General features: G+C 46.9%; 2 protein-coding genes across 2 annotated transcripts; one reads left to right on the forward strand and one right to left on the reverse strand.

The window, feature by feature from the left end:
- Positions 1-273: 273 nt before the first annotated feature.
- dnajc30b (DnaJ (Hsp40) homolog, subfamily C, member 30b) lies at positions 274-2,775 on the forward strand. The gene has a single exon (XM_037268308.1). The coding sequence runs from the start codon at positions 299-301 to the stop codon at positions 1,328-1,330; it is 1,032 nt and encodes a 343-aa protein (XP_037124203.1). The 5' UTR covers positions 274-298; the 3' UTR covers positions 1,331-2,775.
- Positions 2,776-3,750: 975 nt separating this feature from the next.
- LOC119132812 (SH2B adapter protein 2) lies at positions 3,751-14,634 on the reverse strand. Its single transcript, XM_037268303.1, has 9 exons — positions 14,418-14,634; positions 9,127-10,084; positions 7,172-7,273; positions 7,002-7,093; positions 6,638-6,741; positions 6,384-6,563; positions 5,426-5,637; positions 5,164-5,338; positions 3,751-4,623 (listed from the first exon to the last, which is right to left on the reverse strand). Exons 2-9 carry the CDS (start codon positions 10,051-10,053, stop codon positions 4,298-4,300), a joined length of 2,118 nt encoding a protein of 705 aa, XP_037124198.1. The 5' UTR covers positions 10,054-10,084; positions 14,418-14,634; the 3' UTR covers positions 3,751-4,297.
- Between the last annotated feature and the right edge of the window lie 251 nt (positions 14,635-14,885).

A 14,885-nucleotide genomic window follows, 5' to 3' on the forward strand; every position in this document is an offset into this window, starting at 1 on the left:
AATTACTATGTCGCCGTCTAGTGGCTACCTTCTTCAAACACTCCGGAAAGCGCTTCACTGACAAAACGTTTAGGTGTAAAAACAATTTAAAAATGAAGCTATTCAACAGTTAAATTGTCTTTGATACGTTTTTGTTTTCCTTTTTAACGTCTTTTCACGTTATTAAAATCGTTAAAAGGGTGTAGCTGTTTCTGTTGTGTGATTGGTCAGAAATTATAATGACTTCCTGTTCTTATCGATTCCTATTGGTCTCCTGTGGTGTGACGTAACGGAACTTGACTTTGTCTTTCCTGGGGAAATGGCGGAGGTCGCCCACAAGCTGAGCAATGGAGTTTACCGGTTGTCCAGCTTCAGGTATGGACAAAGTCGACCGGTTTGCTATGGCGAACCTTCCAAAACCCGGCGAGAAATGTACACTTTTACCGCAAGTCGGAATAAAGAGGTTTTAACGGGGAATGAAGACAACGTTCGTTTAAAAAGCACAGTGACAGAACCCAAAATAGAAGTCAGGGGAATGGAAAGAAGGCATCAGATGACTGAAATCTGTTTGAACCTGCACTCACTTGGCTTTGCTGGATTTGTTCACAGTAGAGAGGATTTCAACAATTATTTAGTTGCACCCAGGAGGTATTCTGGGAGTCGAGGACCTGCTTTCTGTCACCTGAACCCCATCTTCACGTCAACTCAGCAGCTACGAGCTTTCTGCATCTTCATCCATAAACCAGAGAGACGACATTGTTTCTCCAGAAGCTACAGTTGGACAAAAGACTCAAAAGACGACCCTTTGTACAGAAACAGGACAGCCTATTATGACATCCTCAAAGTGTCCCCCAATGCCACGCAGTCCCAAATCAAGACTGCCTACTACAAGCAGTCGTTCATCTTTCATCCAGACAAAAACCCAGAGAACGCAGAGTCCGCTTTGCGCTTCTCTGAGATCAGCGAGGCCTACACAGTGCTGGGCAACAAAAGTCTGAGGAGGAAGTACGACCGGGGCATCCTGACCATAACAGATGTCCACGGTGTGGAAAGACCCCCCTCCAAAGAGCCCCCAAGCAGATCCTCAGGATCGGCACAGCAGCAGCAGCAAACCACCTCAAGACGCTTCTCCCAAACAGGCGGGAGGCCCATATATGACTTTGACGCCTTCTTCCAGGCCCACTATGGCGAGCAGCTGCAAAGGGAGCGAGAAATGCGAGCCAGAAGGCAGCGCGACGCAGAGGCCCGCCAGAAGATGAAGCACAGGTGGATCCAGACTAAGAAGATTGAGGCCACGGTGGCCTTGTTGCTGCTGACCGCGAGCATCATTTTGATGAGCGTCAAGTCCTGAAAGACGAATGGCATCGGGCGGGATCACCTGCCTCATTGGGTGGCAATGGCATGTTCGGACACGACAAGAACGTTTTTTCCTCAATGCTGATACTTGATCATGTCTTTGTCTCGCAATTATATTGAAGATGTCAAATATAAATGCAAGAATTTTAACTAGAGTTAATTCTAAATTATTGATCAAATATATTAACATCAAATCTGAATTACATTTTGAGGAATGTGTTTTTCTTTCATTGCATTGCTTTGACATTTTAGGCTAATTTAAGGATTATTGTATTGTTAAAATGTGAATTAATCCCAAAAATTATTGTAGTGTCACGTTTGGCCTGGAGAGGGCAGCAGACCACATAGAATGACGTCACCTGTTCAGAAGGAGGACGGTACTCCACTTTACCAGTCCAACGTTTTATTCACAGAAATATAAAGTAGTATGTCAAGTACATCACTTTGTACAAAATAGCACAGACTCTTCAAAACTCAGTCAGATAACAGAAACAAACCACCTTTGAATTTTTACCAAGTGTTACTCAAAGAAAGGGGGGCAAAGACTACACAGACGCTTGAAAACTCAACCAGAAAACATTCAAACAAAACCTAAAAAACCCCAAATCTGCTTGTTTTGTCAAATAAATGGAGCGTTTAGGGCATGAGGAGTCTGTGATATGTGTGACGGGGCCCTTGCACAAACATAAGACTCAATCGGGGAGGAAAAGCCATTTATACAACAGCTTAGGAATAATAAATAAGTTCCCAAAATAGGACTCAAATTGGCACATTAATTTCCTCGGCTGTTCTGGAAAACGTTGCGTGATGGCCACGCTTGACACGTGTAGCCTATTGATATGTTTCTTTCCCTATATTGCAAAACCGTGTCTACTTTGGCGTATGTTAAGAATTTGGCTTAAATGCTTCTCTCTTATCTCGTCAGTGATAATGCTTGTTTAGATACATGTTTTGATGCTTGATTATTTAGCTAAAGCAAAGCAGTGAAGCAGTCAAGCGTGGCCATCCTTTCCCACAAGTCTGTGTTCCCTCCTCCTCTCCACTTACCACTGGATTTCCAACTCGTGAAATGTTGAAGGCATGACTTTGAATGTGACATACACTGAACAAAAATATAAACGCTTTCTCTCCCACTTTACATGAGCTGAACTCAAAATATCTTAAGACCTTTTCTATGGACAGTGGTGTCAAAATGAATACCATTACTAGTCGAGGTGTTAACCCTTAACGCATCGGCCATTTGAACACAAATGGTGCAGCAAAAGATGTAGACAGACAATATAACAATTATCCCGGGCATATCCATCTTTGAGTTCAGGTCATAAAAACTGGTAGCAAGTCCAAAAGTGTTGCATTTATGCTTTTGTTCAGTAGATCAAAACAGCATATCTAATCTACATCTTACCCATATAACGAGCTTGCATAAAAAAAACAAAACAACAACCCTGTTTTAGAAACACTACTTAAGCACGGCGATCATCCAAAAATACTCTAATACATCACCACACACACACTCATAGAAATAAGCCTGTGACAGCAAATCGAAGCCACCTTGTACATCTGTTTTGTGAGCATTTCCGTTTTATGCTTTTGCATGTATTTTTAAAAACCAGGAAGTTGGACATTTTGCCCCCTCTGACTAAGTCAAACGAAACTTCATTTGACGTCAAGTTTCTCTTTGATTTCACCAAAATTCACGTGCACGGAGAGACACTCGGACAAATAAACCATTCCTCTTTTTTCGCCTTGAGCAGATAAAAAATACTTGATGTCGTTGAGAAGCTGTAATTACCTTTATTCATGAATTGGCGCGCGAATTCAAAGAGATGTTTTCTGCAAAAAAAAAAAATGAACGAGAACAACCGGTTCGCCTTACAATACAATATAGAAGAATATATATTATAATATAGATATTACATTATGTTTCTTATAATACAAATATTTTTAAAATATATGTATTAAATATCTATTTAAGGGGGAATGTAAAAAATATATCTCCATATAATCTATATAATTATAAAAACACTTTTATACAAATAACGGCCTCCTGTCTGATAGTTACTAACGCTCCTCTTCAAAACAGCAAGGAAATCACATGACGGCATGCAAAGTCCCCTCTGGCCCGCTCACATGACAGTTTTCAAAGTGACTCATTTTGATAGAAACAGCGGCGTGCAAATTTCTACGTTGACCTCAGATTGCAAAAAAGAACTACGTCATGGTTCGGTCTAATCAATGATGCTTGTTTATAAGATCAAGTTCAAAATGTCCAATTTCCCAGTTTTCTTATGCTCTAAAAAATAGTTGGGTCAAAAACAACCCAATTATGGGTCAAATAGGGACCAACTGCAATCCAATATTTCCCCCCCCCCCACACACAAAATAACCGCAAAAACGATTCTGTACAAAACAAAATGTTGGGGTTCTTTTTGACCCAACGGTTTTCAAAGAGTAAATGCAGCATAAAACCTCCATGACATCGCTTTTGTGTTGGAACGCAACTAAATGTGCGCGGCAGACTTCAAGCCCGAGACTCCTCGGGGGTAACATGGAGGATACCCCCGATGGACTCCAAGCAGCTTTCCAAACATAAAGCAGAGCCTCGCATTTCAAACTCGGCTGTCAACGAGGAAGTGGTCAGATGAGCTGAATCAAAGCCATATGAGTCTCGCGGGATGACTTCCTGTTGCTCTTTCTGCCTACACACATCCTCGCCGCTTTGATTTCCTTCATCCAGGCCCCTCTGTGAGTGTCGTCTACGCGTAGCCCTTTGTCACGCCTCATTACGCTCTGACGGTGCGAAGCGCAGCTGCAGGGCCCGGCGGAGTCGCCACCCCTTCTCGAATCAAGAGAAACAGGAAATTGCCGTTGAAACACAAACAAACAAGGCGACGGGTTTGAAGCCTTTTCGTGGTCGTTGCCCTCGGGGGGGAGAGACAGAGAGGGGGCGGGGGGGGGTCACTCAGTAGAAAGAGTACTGGTTCTCCACAGCCCGGGCCCGTCGGGTCCCGTCGGCGTCCTGATAGTCCTCGGACGTGCCGCTCGAGGCCTCCAGCAGGCGCTCTGAGCTGTTGCTACGACTCTGTAAGCCGCCGCCGGTGCCCGGGTCGCTGCGGGAGAGGGAGGGCAGGGCGGTGGGTGAGGAGGAGCTACTCGAGGAAAGCGGGGCGTCGGCCGGGGGGCCGGAAGAGGGTGAGATCCCGGGAGGGTGAGGAGTCGGCTGGGCGGAGTCCGGGCGGCAGCTGGCGTCTGTTCTGGGCGGCGTGACCAGCGAAGGCACACTCACGTCTGTGGGTCGGGAGAGTAGACATTAAAAAATTGGAACGTATCCCTAAATGGATTCCAAAAATGTCTGATATCAATGACTTGCACTCTACAGGGCTTCTCTTCAACGCTGGCAATGTGGGCCTTCCTTTTATTCTCTTTTCTCAGTGATTCCAGCAACACGCCCGAGCGAGCAGTGTATCAATAACGCCTTTTTACGGCAGAATCAAACGCTCGCTCTATGCACGACGACACAGAGGCCCCCTTTATGACCCACCCAAAGTAGGGCTGGGACGGCGAGTCTGGGCAAAGCTGCTGAGGTAGAATCGCCCCGCCCCTCACTCTCCGGTACAGGAGGGTATTCATGCCATGCCAGTATGGTGCAGGTTCACTGAGTTTCAGCTGAGCTTGCTTCTTTAAGTAGAATACATTCAATACTAGAGGCAAACCTCAATGATGCTACACTGAAGAATTTGTATTTTTACTCAACTAAACCAAATGCCAGAACTTGATACCTTCAGCTCTCCCAACTGAGCTAGCAAAGTCAAAAAGGTTAGCATGTACCTGCGTTAGCGCTCCTCTGCACTTGAACGTAAGAGCGTAGCGTGATGTCCGCCGAGCCGCCGGACTCCAGCGGGATGGGGTGAGCGTGGAAGTGTCTCAGCATGTCCGACACGGTGTGGAACCATAAATGGTGGACGTGGCACTGCCCGTTTTCGTTGACTGACAGACGCAGATGCTGGGCGGGGGAAGAGCAAACACAATAAGACTCGATAAAAGAAGAAATAATAATGATGATATGAGGTTTCGGTCGTCATTTGCTCACCTTGGCTTTGCCCTGGAAGTTGAAGGTGAGGACGTACTCGCCGGGCCGCGTCTCACTTTGGCGGATCACAAAGAGGCCGTGGCTCCTGGCCCCGCCCGCTAGTACCAACTGAGCCGCACGGACCCGCGACAGCGTGCCGTGGAACCACGGGTAACCGGCGAGGCTGGCGTCACCCTCAGAGTCCTTGGATCCCTCGCCTCCACCTGCGCACCCTACAAACAAGGAGATTTTTGATATTCAATATCCTGCTTTGATTTTGACTCGTGAGATGGAAGATGAAGCTAACAATTGTGTGAATCATCATTCTTTTCATTTTCAGCTGGCAATCGGAAAAAAAAAAAAAGAAACTATTAAAGCCTTCATTTGTTGTTTGTTATTTTTTAAATATACATTTCCACCAGACTAGACAGACTTTCTGCCAGTAATTTAATCAATGAATCGACAATGAATCGTTAAATTAATCAAGAATTTTTTTTAATAATCGTTTGTGTATCATTTTTTTTACCTTTTGTAAAATAAAAAAATTAAATAAAAAAAGTTTTCAGCTCATCCGATCGCTGTCATCCTCTATGAAAGTTGACTTTTTAAATCTTTATGGTGAATCAAAATAAAACATTTGGGAAAAAACATTTTTGCCTTCTTCCAACATGTTATGGATCAAATTATGAACTAAATCATAGTTAGTGTGTTTTTGGAAATAATGCCTTATTTTGAATAAAGCCAATGAAATTAAAATTATTTTCCAAGATTCATCGATTAATCGCTAAAACAATCGACATGATTCGATGACAATGTATTAGTTGCAGCCTTAAACCAAAAGTGATTTGTCCGAAGACTACTAGTCTACATATGGTGTAGCCTTATTTTGGATTTCTTTTTCCAAAACCTCTGACTTTTGGAGTACCAGTTGAAAATGTAAATAATAAACGATGCGCGGAAAAAGTGCAGAAGTGCTTGCCTGCTGCTGCGGGGTTGGAGCCCTGGGCCTCTGGGGACTGGAGGAAGCGCTCTAAAGGCATGTGGGATGGATGCTGGGTGAAGGGGGGTTCCCTGCAACGCACTGAGGGGGCACTGTAATGCTCCGCCGCCGCCGCCACCACCGCCGCTGCGCATAACCTCTCCGGAGCTGGGTACGCACCTAAACAAGTCAGTTTGCGTCCGTTACCGGATATGTATTTGCGCGGGTGTAAAGCCGCCGCGGGCGGGGCTCACCCTCAGAGAGCAGCTCGCAGCTGCAGGAGGCCACCATGGAGCAGTCTTTGGATGAGGCTTGACCGTGAGGACAGGACGCCAGCTCGATGTCATCGCCGCTGTCCCTGCGCGCGAGTTGAGCGCCAGAGTATGTAAACAAACAGCGGCGTGTCCAAACACACATCCTACAAATGAAGTCCTTGTTGATGTCCGGACCAACAAGGAGGAATGTCAGTCATTGCTGTGCGTGTGTGAGTTTGTCCATGTTTGTGTAAAGGAAGCCTGTCAAAACCGCCGCTAATTGGATGATTAATGGCTGTGTGTGTGTTTCTGCCCTCCTTCTACCTCCCCCTTCACGGCAAATATTTACGTGATGGAGCTTTACCCGGGGTCTATGCAGTCCTGGATGTCAGCGACCCAAGAGTTTTTCTGCAGTGAGTCGATGGTTTCCAGGATGTATTCGCCCCCGTTCTCCACCTACAGAGTCACCACACCAAAAAAATAAAAATGCTGAATATTTTTTTTTTCCCCCCCAATAAAGTGGTCAGTTCTTACCTTTAAGACAAACGTATTGTCTTTGTCAGGCATCTCCAGGGGCATGGTGGTCCGTACCTCCACAATGGCCGTCAAAGGGATGCTCACCTTGGCTTTCGAAGACTGAACGTGAAAAAGAGAGAAGACTTTAAATGATGAGGTTCAAAATGGAGTCGTTTCAGTGTTACACAAAAACACTTTCTAATTAGCTGTTTAATTTTGTCTCACCGTACGAATACCCAAAAAAAGACAACTCTTCATGCAATTACCAAGGGTCCAAGGCTAAAATAACTCTTTTACAAAAAGAACACCATACTTAACGTTAAAATAGTTTTTCAAACATAACTATTAGATAACCTGTGTCTGGCTAGCAAGTCTCAAAATGGTTGCTCCTCCATGATAATTAAGGGCCCAAATGAGTCATGCAGCATCTCGCCACAAGCCCCGCCCCCAGTCTGCCAAGCGCTCAAACGCAGCACGGAGAAGGCCAATTTTTCACGCCATCGGCCGACTGTAACTGACGCAAAACAGGAAGCGTTTACGCCATGTGATCAAAAGCAAAGCCCCTGGCCTCCATTCGCCCTCTGCCAAAGATGATCGGAACACATCCAAAGGGTGTGTGAGGAGACCCATGGTCTGGTTGAGGCTTATCAGCTGATCTGTCTGGAGTAACCACATTCTCATCTTGATCCTGGCCGCCGTCCACGCCCATAATTCCGGTCAAAGGATCACATGTCAAAAGAACACTTCCAGTAAGCTAGCTAGCCACACAAGCTTAGTGAAAAACAAAGACAAGGGGGGAAAAAAATCATTTCTCCACCACTGATCCTGTTCAGGAAGCCGGAACTGATCCCAACTGAGTTGAATAAAAAAAAAACAACAACGCTGGAGTGGTCTCAGTCAATCAAAGGCGAATAAGCAGTCAAGAGAGAGACTACAATTCACACTCTCATTCACGCCGTCACTGAGTGGGAGCTGACGGCACCATGAATGACTGCAGCCTAGCTAACAAAACACAAACAGCATTTATGAGCTTCGGCGAACATCCGCACGCTACTGAATGATATTCTTCGCCAGCATTACTAAACTTAGCAATAAATGAACTGGGTTCATTTCCACATGAATTATTTCTCCATTTATTTGGGTCAATATTTCAAAGTTATCCTCTCCTCTGAAGGGTGTGTGCGGTCAAAGGGCCTCTGCTGCGTCATCATGCAGCAGCAGCAGCCAGGAAGGAGACGGCGCTGATCACTTGAATCATCCGACACCGCTGAGTGCGCACTCCCATGATGCCAACGAGGCCGCCATGATGAAGCGTCCCCTCTTTTGTCAAAGTGCTTCTTTTACATGTCGACGTTAATAGAACGCAGCATGTGAGAGTGCTGAGGAACAACAAGCATGTTTCCTCTACGAGTGACTCATGCGAGTATTTTGGTCCCCTCCGTGTTGTCACCGCGTGCCCAAGATGAGGAAGCGATTCTGCAACAGCAGTTGGAAACTTTGCAATGTGCTAAGAGAGGTCAATGTGACGGCTTTGCTCTTTCCACACATCAGCTCCTCTTTCCCACGGCCTTCTTCCAACCAACCACCTGTGCCACCTGAACCCCAGCCGTGGAGGATTTACACACACTCAGCTGCACCGCCGCACGACCTGACCTTCCTAAGGTCACGGGCAACGATGTGGAAATCCCACATGGACAAATGTGAAGAGCATTTTTTTTTCAGTGCTAATCTTACATGGAGGGGGAAAAAAACAAGGCATCCAATTACCTTTTCTATTCTTTCCTCACCCTGCTGGGAGAACTATGTTTGGTATTATAAATTAAGGGCATACGCTGTAAAAAAATGCAACACTGGATCAACTTAAAAAAAATATGAGTAATCTGTCCTACTTCATATTTCAGCTTTGTACCATGTAAATAATGAAATAGTTATAAATAGTAGATGGACAATGATGGCAGCGTGTGACGGCATACCTTGGGCGGGACGTAGAACTCCAGCAGGAACCTCTCGGCCCCTTCGTCCCTCTTGCTCTTCCTCAAAAGCAGGCGGCACTTCTGCCACTGCGCGGCGCCCATGCAGTTGGTGTCGTCGGCCACCATGTACCTGAGCGCCCCCTCCCTCTGGATCTCCAACATCTCCGCCTTGTGGCCCTGGCAGCTTCTCGGCAGTCGCAGTTTTTGAGACCACTTCTCTCCCCCCGCCGTGGTGGTTTCGGCCCCGGCGGTTCCGGCCCCTCCGGTCCCGTTGGACTTCCTGGGAGGCCCGTCGGGCTCGGGGGAAGCGCGGCGATGCCACATCTCCTTGACCCCGTCCACCACGCACAGGCTCATGTTCCTCAGCGAGAAGCCCTTCTTGAAGCGAGCTTTGGGGTGGCTCACCGACACGTCCTCGGAACTGCGGGACTGACCCAGGGCGGACACCTTGTGCGTGGGTTGAGGTCCGCGGGTACCGGGCGCGGCGCCGCCTCCTCCTCTGCCTTCTATCCCGCCCCCTCCGCTGTCCATGCTGTCCAAGGATTCGCTGGAAGCCCCGGCGTCCTTGCGTCTGTGGTAGAGCTCGTGGCTGTAGGACAAGGGACAACCCTGGATCCCCAGAAAAGGAACGATGCTGTACTTCGGTGCGATGCTGAAGCCGTCCTCCCCCGGCGAGGACGCCCGGTTCTGCCGGGCCTGGCTCAGAGCCGCAGAGAAACACTCCAAGAAGTGTTGGGCAAAGTGTTGAGAGAAGCTGGCGTCGGCGCCCGGCGAATCGTAGCACGGGTTCTCCGACAGGAAGCGCTGGAACTTGTCGGCGAAGTCCGCGGCCGAGGCTCGGGCGTGGAGTTCGCAGAACTCTCGCCAGTCAGGCAGCGGGCATGAGGAGGAGAGCTCCGGGCTACCGGGCGCTGCCGCTCCGTTCATCACTGGGCCATGCCAACCCACTGAGGAGAGGCTGGAGAGGACGAGAGAACGATAGCGTTAGCTTCTACTCTGTGTAAACACAACATACAGCATGTGGCTAACTCACATTAGCATTAAAATGAACCATAGCGCCTCGTTCAGTATTTGTATCTCTTCCACTATCTTGAATCTCCAAGCAAAGTTCAATTTCATACTGGCTCTAATTCAAAACAGTGCTGCTTTGAATCCTTTGCTGCATGTCATCCCATCCTCCCTTCGTTTCCTGTTATTGTTCTGTTATTGCCGTTTAATGAGATCAAACGGGGCGACGGAAACACGAGGAAACGGCGTGATCAAAAGGGGAAATCTCCCGTGCCTGGTGCGACGGCGCCCTTGAGCTTGCCCAGCTCGATTTTGGTGACGAGCCATCGGATTATGGCCACGATCTGCGTCTCTCTCGGTGGCCCATCTGGCTCACTCACTGTTTGGTTAACTAATGAGGGTGTTGGCAAAAGCGGGTCACCGCATTCTGGCTCGACATCAGAAGATATTTTTGACACCCTCCGGTTGGCGCATTTGGGGATCGTGATAAACGATAGTTCACGGTCACCAAAATAACGCGGGCTCCGAAATTGCCGCGTAAATCGGGAACAGACTCGGCAGTGTAGTTTCAAAGGACGCATGCTGTGTCCCAACACACGACTGATAAGGACACATCTGCAGAGAAGCGTTGCGCTCCAACACACGTTGCTCCCATTATTTATTTCTGTGAAGCAGGAACATAAAAGGACGTCAAGACGGAAGTGGGTAGGCCTGGCGACACACACACATACAAAGAGATAGCAAACATTCCAAAAGGCTTTTCATGCAACATACGACACACACGTGCGGAATTTCCTGGGAAAGCAGCTTGTTTGTTAATCTGTTTTTTTTGGTCAACAATTAGCATGAACTAATTGCCTCTGCTGGAATTCAAACATCTTTACAATGTGTGAAGGCAAAAAAACAAGTCATCTAAAAAAAATGACATACAAATAGGAATAAAATAAATAAAATGAGTTGTAGTGATTTAATATTGAGGATTCTGTGGAACTGATCGTTGAAAGCGGCGCAATACTTGGCTGCAACCAGCAGAGGCGCTCTCAACTCAGTCCCAAGTTTGTTATCGAAAAAGGACAATACATTTTGTCACAAAAATAGAACGAGTACTTGAAACAAAGTGCTGGCAATCAAAACTCTAAACAAACAAAATTACAAAAGAAAATAAACACCTGCCTGGCTCAGGACGAAGACATTGCCCAACTTGGCAGCGGTTCTGATTGCGAATTCATTTAGCCATTAGTTACATATCAGGGAAGACTTTGCATGAAAGTGGTGATAAACAAATCAATCCACTTTAAGGTACTACGTCGTCCATTCAGTGTGTGTGTGTGAGCGAGTCAATAGCTATTTAAAACCCTGGACAGGGCCAACTTTCCACTCGTTCAGCAAAACAACAACAACAACAACTTGAGGTACATTTGTCAAAGCGCACACCCGGATGTGGACGTCATCCCGGATTGACTGCACACACTCCCGGAGTCAGCATGAAACTCAAGCCGTGGGACAGGAGGAAGTGGACAGTTCTGTCTCGGCACACTTGGAAATGATTGACGGGCGAGTGGAATGATCTATGAATGAACGAAGGAGCCGGAGAAGGAGGGCTACATGTTTTGGCCGCAGCTGCTAAAACAATCGAGTGAGCGGGATATGCGTGTGGAGGTGGGCTCCAACGCCGAGGAGCCAGGGGAACCGAGGGGAACCGAGGGGAACCGAGGGGAACCGAGGCATCCCCCCCTTCAGCTTTCAACCTCAGGGCCACTGGAGCCTTTCCGCCTTCCGCTATCTCCTCCCTATCTGTTGTTAAGATCTACCACTACTGTGCCGCCTCCGCCTCCCCCCTCCCCTCCTCCCCCTGGGGGTGAGGAGGGCCTGATATCTCCATCAGATGCTGGGAATACTGTGTGTAACGGTCAACTGAGCAAGGAGGAAAGTAAAATGCGGCCTGGAAAATCCTTCTCCTTCGTGTATCTGAGGCGGGCCTCCGGGAGCTACATATGCGTCACGACCACTGTGGTGTCAGACAAAAAAAAAAAAAAACATAATTCTTCAGTTCAGTGAGTAACTGGAGCGCCTTTCCACTTTAGTGCCCTCACTCACTCAACTTGTTTTTCTCTTCCAAGTCACTCAAATTCAGGAACACAGAATATCAAATCAAGAGCCAGCTAATTCTACACTCTCATTCGCTGACACCCACGTCACTCACCAGACCAGGCTCCGCCTCTTCAAGCCATTCACACTCAAAGTCAAAGTAACTACAGCTTTGAGAAAAACGTGAGACATCATCTCACATGCTCAATATTACGTTGAATCATTTTATCCGATTAATCGATGGGACAAACTCGATTCTAAAAATATTTAAGGAAATTTCCCCAAATTCCAAATTTGAACAGATCAGTTTCATAATTTTCACCAATATTTTCAGTCTGATCATTTTCACAAATATTTTTTTCTAAAGTTCAGTTTCACATGTTTTTCATTAAAAAAACACAATCACAAACACACACACACACACGCATCTCCCCTGCAAGCTGCTTCATGCCAGCAGCACGCCCGCCGTGATCGGCTAATGAGCATGATTGGTCATGTCGTGCGCTCACCCCTGGGGGGTTTGGGTCCGGCCATGTTTTCTAAGATTAGCCTACACCGCGCATACACACACACAACCACACACAAAGCTCGCAGCACACACAGTACAGTACACGGCGGCACGCACCCTCATTCTGAATTCATTAAGGATGTTTTCTTATATAAGATGTAAATAGGACTGAGGACGTTTGAGGACAAAAAAGGCCGACATGTCACACACACACACGCACGCTCCAACAGTCGCACACAAACAGCGAAACAATGAATTGATCGTAACATGACGACTAGTATTGATTAGATTAGTAAGGATTGTTGTAGTATGCAAGCATGCAGCTTGGATACTGCCAGGAGACAAAAACCATGACTGATGGGAATGTCGAAGATGTCGAATAGAAAATTCAGCCCCACAAGGTGCACAGATTCCAAATGAGCTCGCTCGTTATCGCATCACGTAAATAGCAAACGTGCCGAAGCATTCAAATGGCAGCCGGCGTTAAGAGCAGAAAGAACACAAAGTGTGGGAGACGCACATTCCACCGCTGACTTCCATTTCCTCTCACTCACCCACCAGGTCTAACTAATTTCACAGATGACCGCAGACCTCCAAATACAGGACAAGCGTGACACCACCACTCCATTCATTTGAGTTGCGCAGGTGAAGCCTACCAAACATGACGTGAGGCCATCGTGCCTAAAAAATGTTCGGATGTAATCGAAACTATCAGACAGGTATCCATTTATTTTCTTGTACCATTATTCCGTTTCAAACATTCAAGAAACTCCCACAATTTGGTTTTAACCATTTTTAATAACACAAACTCTACAGACTTGTACCTGATAAAACATCACTATTGTTAATGTTCTTTAATTGTGTCTTTTAAATGAAAAACTACCATAAGGTGTTTTAGTTGGCGAATGTAAGGGGCAGTTCTGGTTGAGCCCTATGAACTCTGCCTAGTAACAAGTGGTCAGAACAAAAATCATGGCCTTTCAGCTTACTGAACAAAATGTTATTTTAGTCTCATGGTGAATTATGATTTTACGTAGTTTGTCTGTCACTTGAAAGAAATATACAAGAAAATGAGCTGAAACTGGAGCAATTTTGGTTGATTTACGGGCAGCTATGCTCGAGCCCCATGGACAGACCTCACAATCAGAATTATGATAATAAACGACCTATTAAAAGACACCTAATAGGAATTCAATAGCAAGCCCAGCAGCAGCAGCAGCAGCAGCAGCAGCAGCAGCCGCCGCAGAGGCCCGGCTGGTGCAGGCCTGCTCCGGTGCCAACAGTGGACTTCATGAATGGAGCCTGCTGCGGCTGCTTGAATGGCTCACACATGCAAGCAGCAGATGAATGGCAGTCTTAGGAGACAACGCCGCCGTGCGAGCTAGACGGACGCCCAATCGGAGACCACCGCCACCACTTGTGCAGACTTTCAGCCCCTATTTAAATACTGATAAACGGATTCTTGGAAGACCCCCCACCCCAAACACACACCCACTCCCTCGATGCTTCATTTACCCCTACTGGCCCCCCATGTGGTTCATCATCACCCCTAAAAGTGATATAGAGATGTGGTTCACACCAAAACAAACCACTCTCCTCCTCCTCCTCCTCAACATGGAAGCCTTTTTCTGCCGCACATCACACATGACACCACGAAAGGATGCTGACACATTTAAGCGGAGCTCACCTCAGTGCGGGACTGGTGTCATGACGACGACGGCTGGCAGACACAATTCGGTTTCAAGAGGTCCTCTTACTCGAACGTCTCGTCTACAATTGCTCGCCCGACGTCCTTGCACTTCGCCTGGATAAGGTTTCTTCACGGCCCCACTCGCTGATCCTCCATCCCTGCGAGCGTCGCACTGTGAGGCAGCCTGGCTGTGAGTGGCTGATCCTGAATGTGGTTGCCTGCCTGACAAGCTTGCGGAAAGAAGATAAAGCGTTTCCGGTTTGTTTCTTCCAGCGTAAAACGTGTACACGTAACTTCGGTCGAATCGTTTCGAAAGTATTGTGATCAAAAGATGCTACTTTAGAAAGAACATTCAATACGTCAGTTTTGGGTTGGTTAATATATTATTTCGTTTTTCAAATCCTTCGCATGTTCAACTCGCGAGTTTCGATGTTCTTTTATTTTGAAGGTTAGAGCATGATCAGT

Source organism: Syngnathus acus, chromosome 13 (genome assembly GCF_901709675.1).
Source record: "Syngnathus acus chromosome 13, fSynAcu1.2, whole genome shotgun sequence".
NCBI lineage: Eukaryota > Metazoa > Chordata > Actinopteri > Syngnathiformes > Syngnathidae > Syngnathus > Syngnathus acus.

Coding starts and splice junctions, on each gene's coding strand:
- dnajc30b (XM_037268308.1), top strand. CDS start 299: ATGGCGGAGGTCGCCCACAAGCTGAGCAATGGAGTTTACCGGTTGTCC.
- LOC119132812 (XM_037268303.1), bottom strand. CDS start 10,053: ATGAACGGAGCGGCAGCGCCCGGTAGCCCGGAGCTCTCCTCCTCATGC. Junction 6,564..6,637: donor CTGCGAGCTGCTCTCTGAGG/GTGAGCCCCGCC, acceptor TGACTTGTTTAG/GTGCGTACCCAGCTCCGGAG. Junction 5,638..6,383: donor CTCCAACCCCGCAGCAGCAG/GCAAGCACTTCT, acceptor CCTTGTTTGTAG/GGTGCGCAGGTGGAGGCGAG.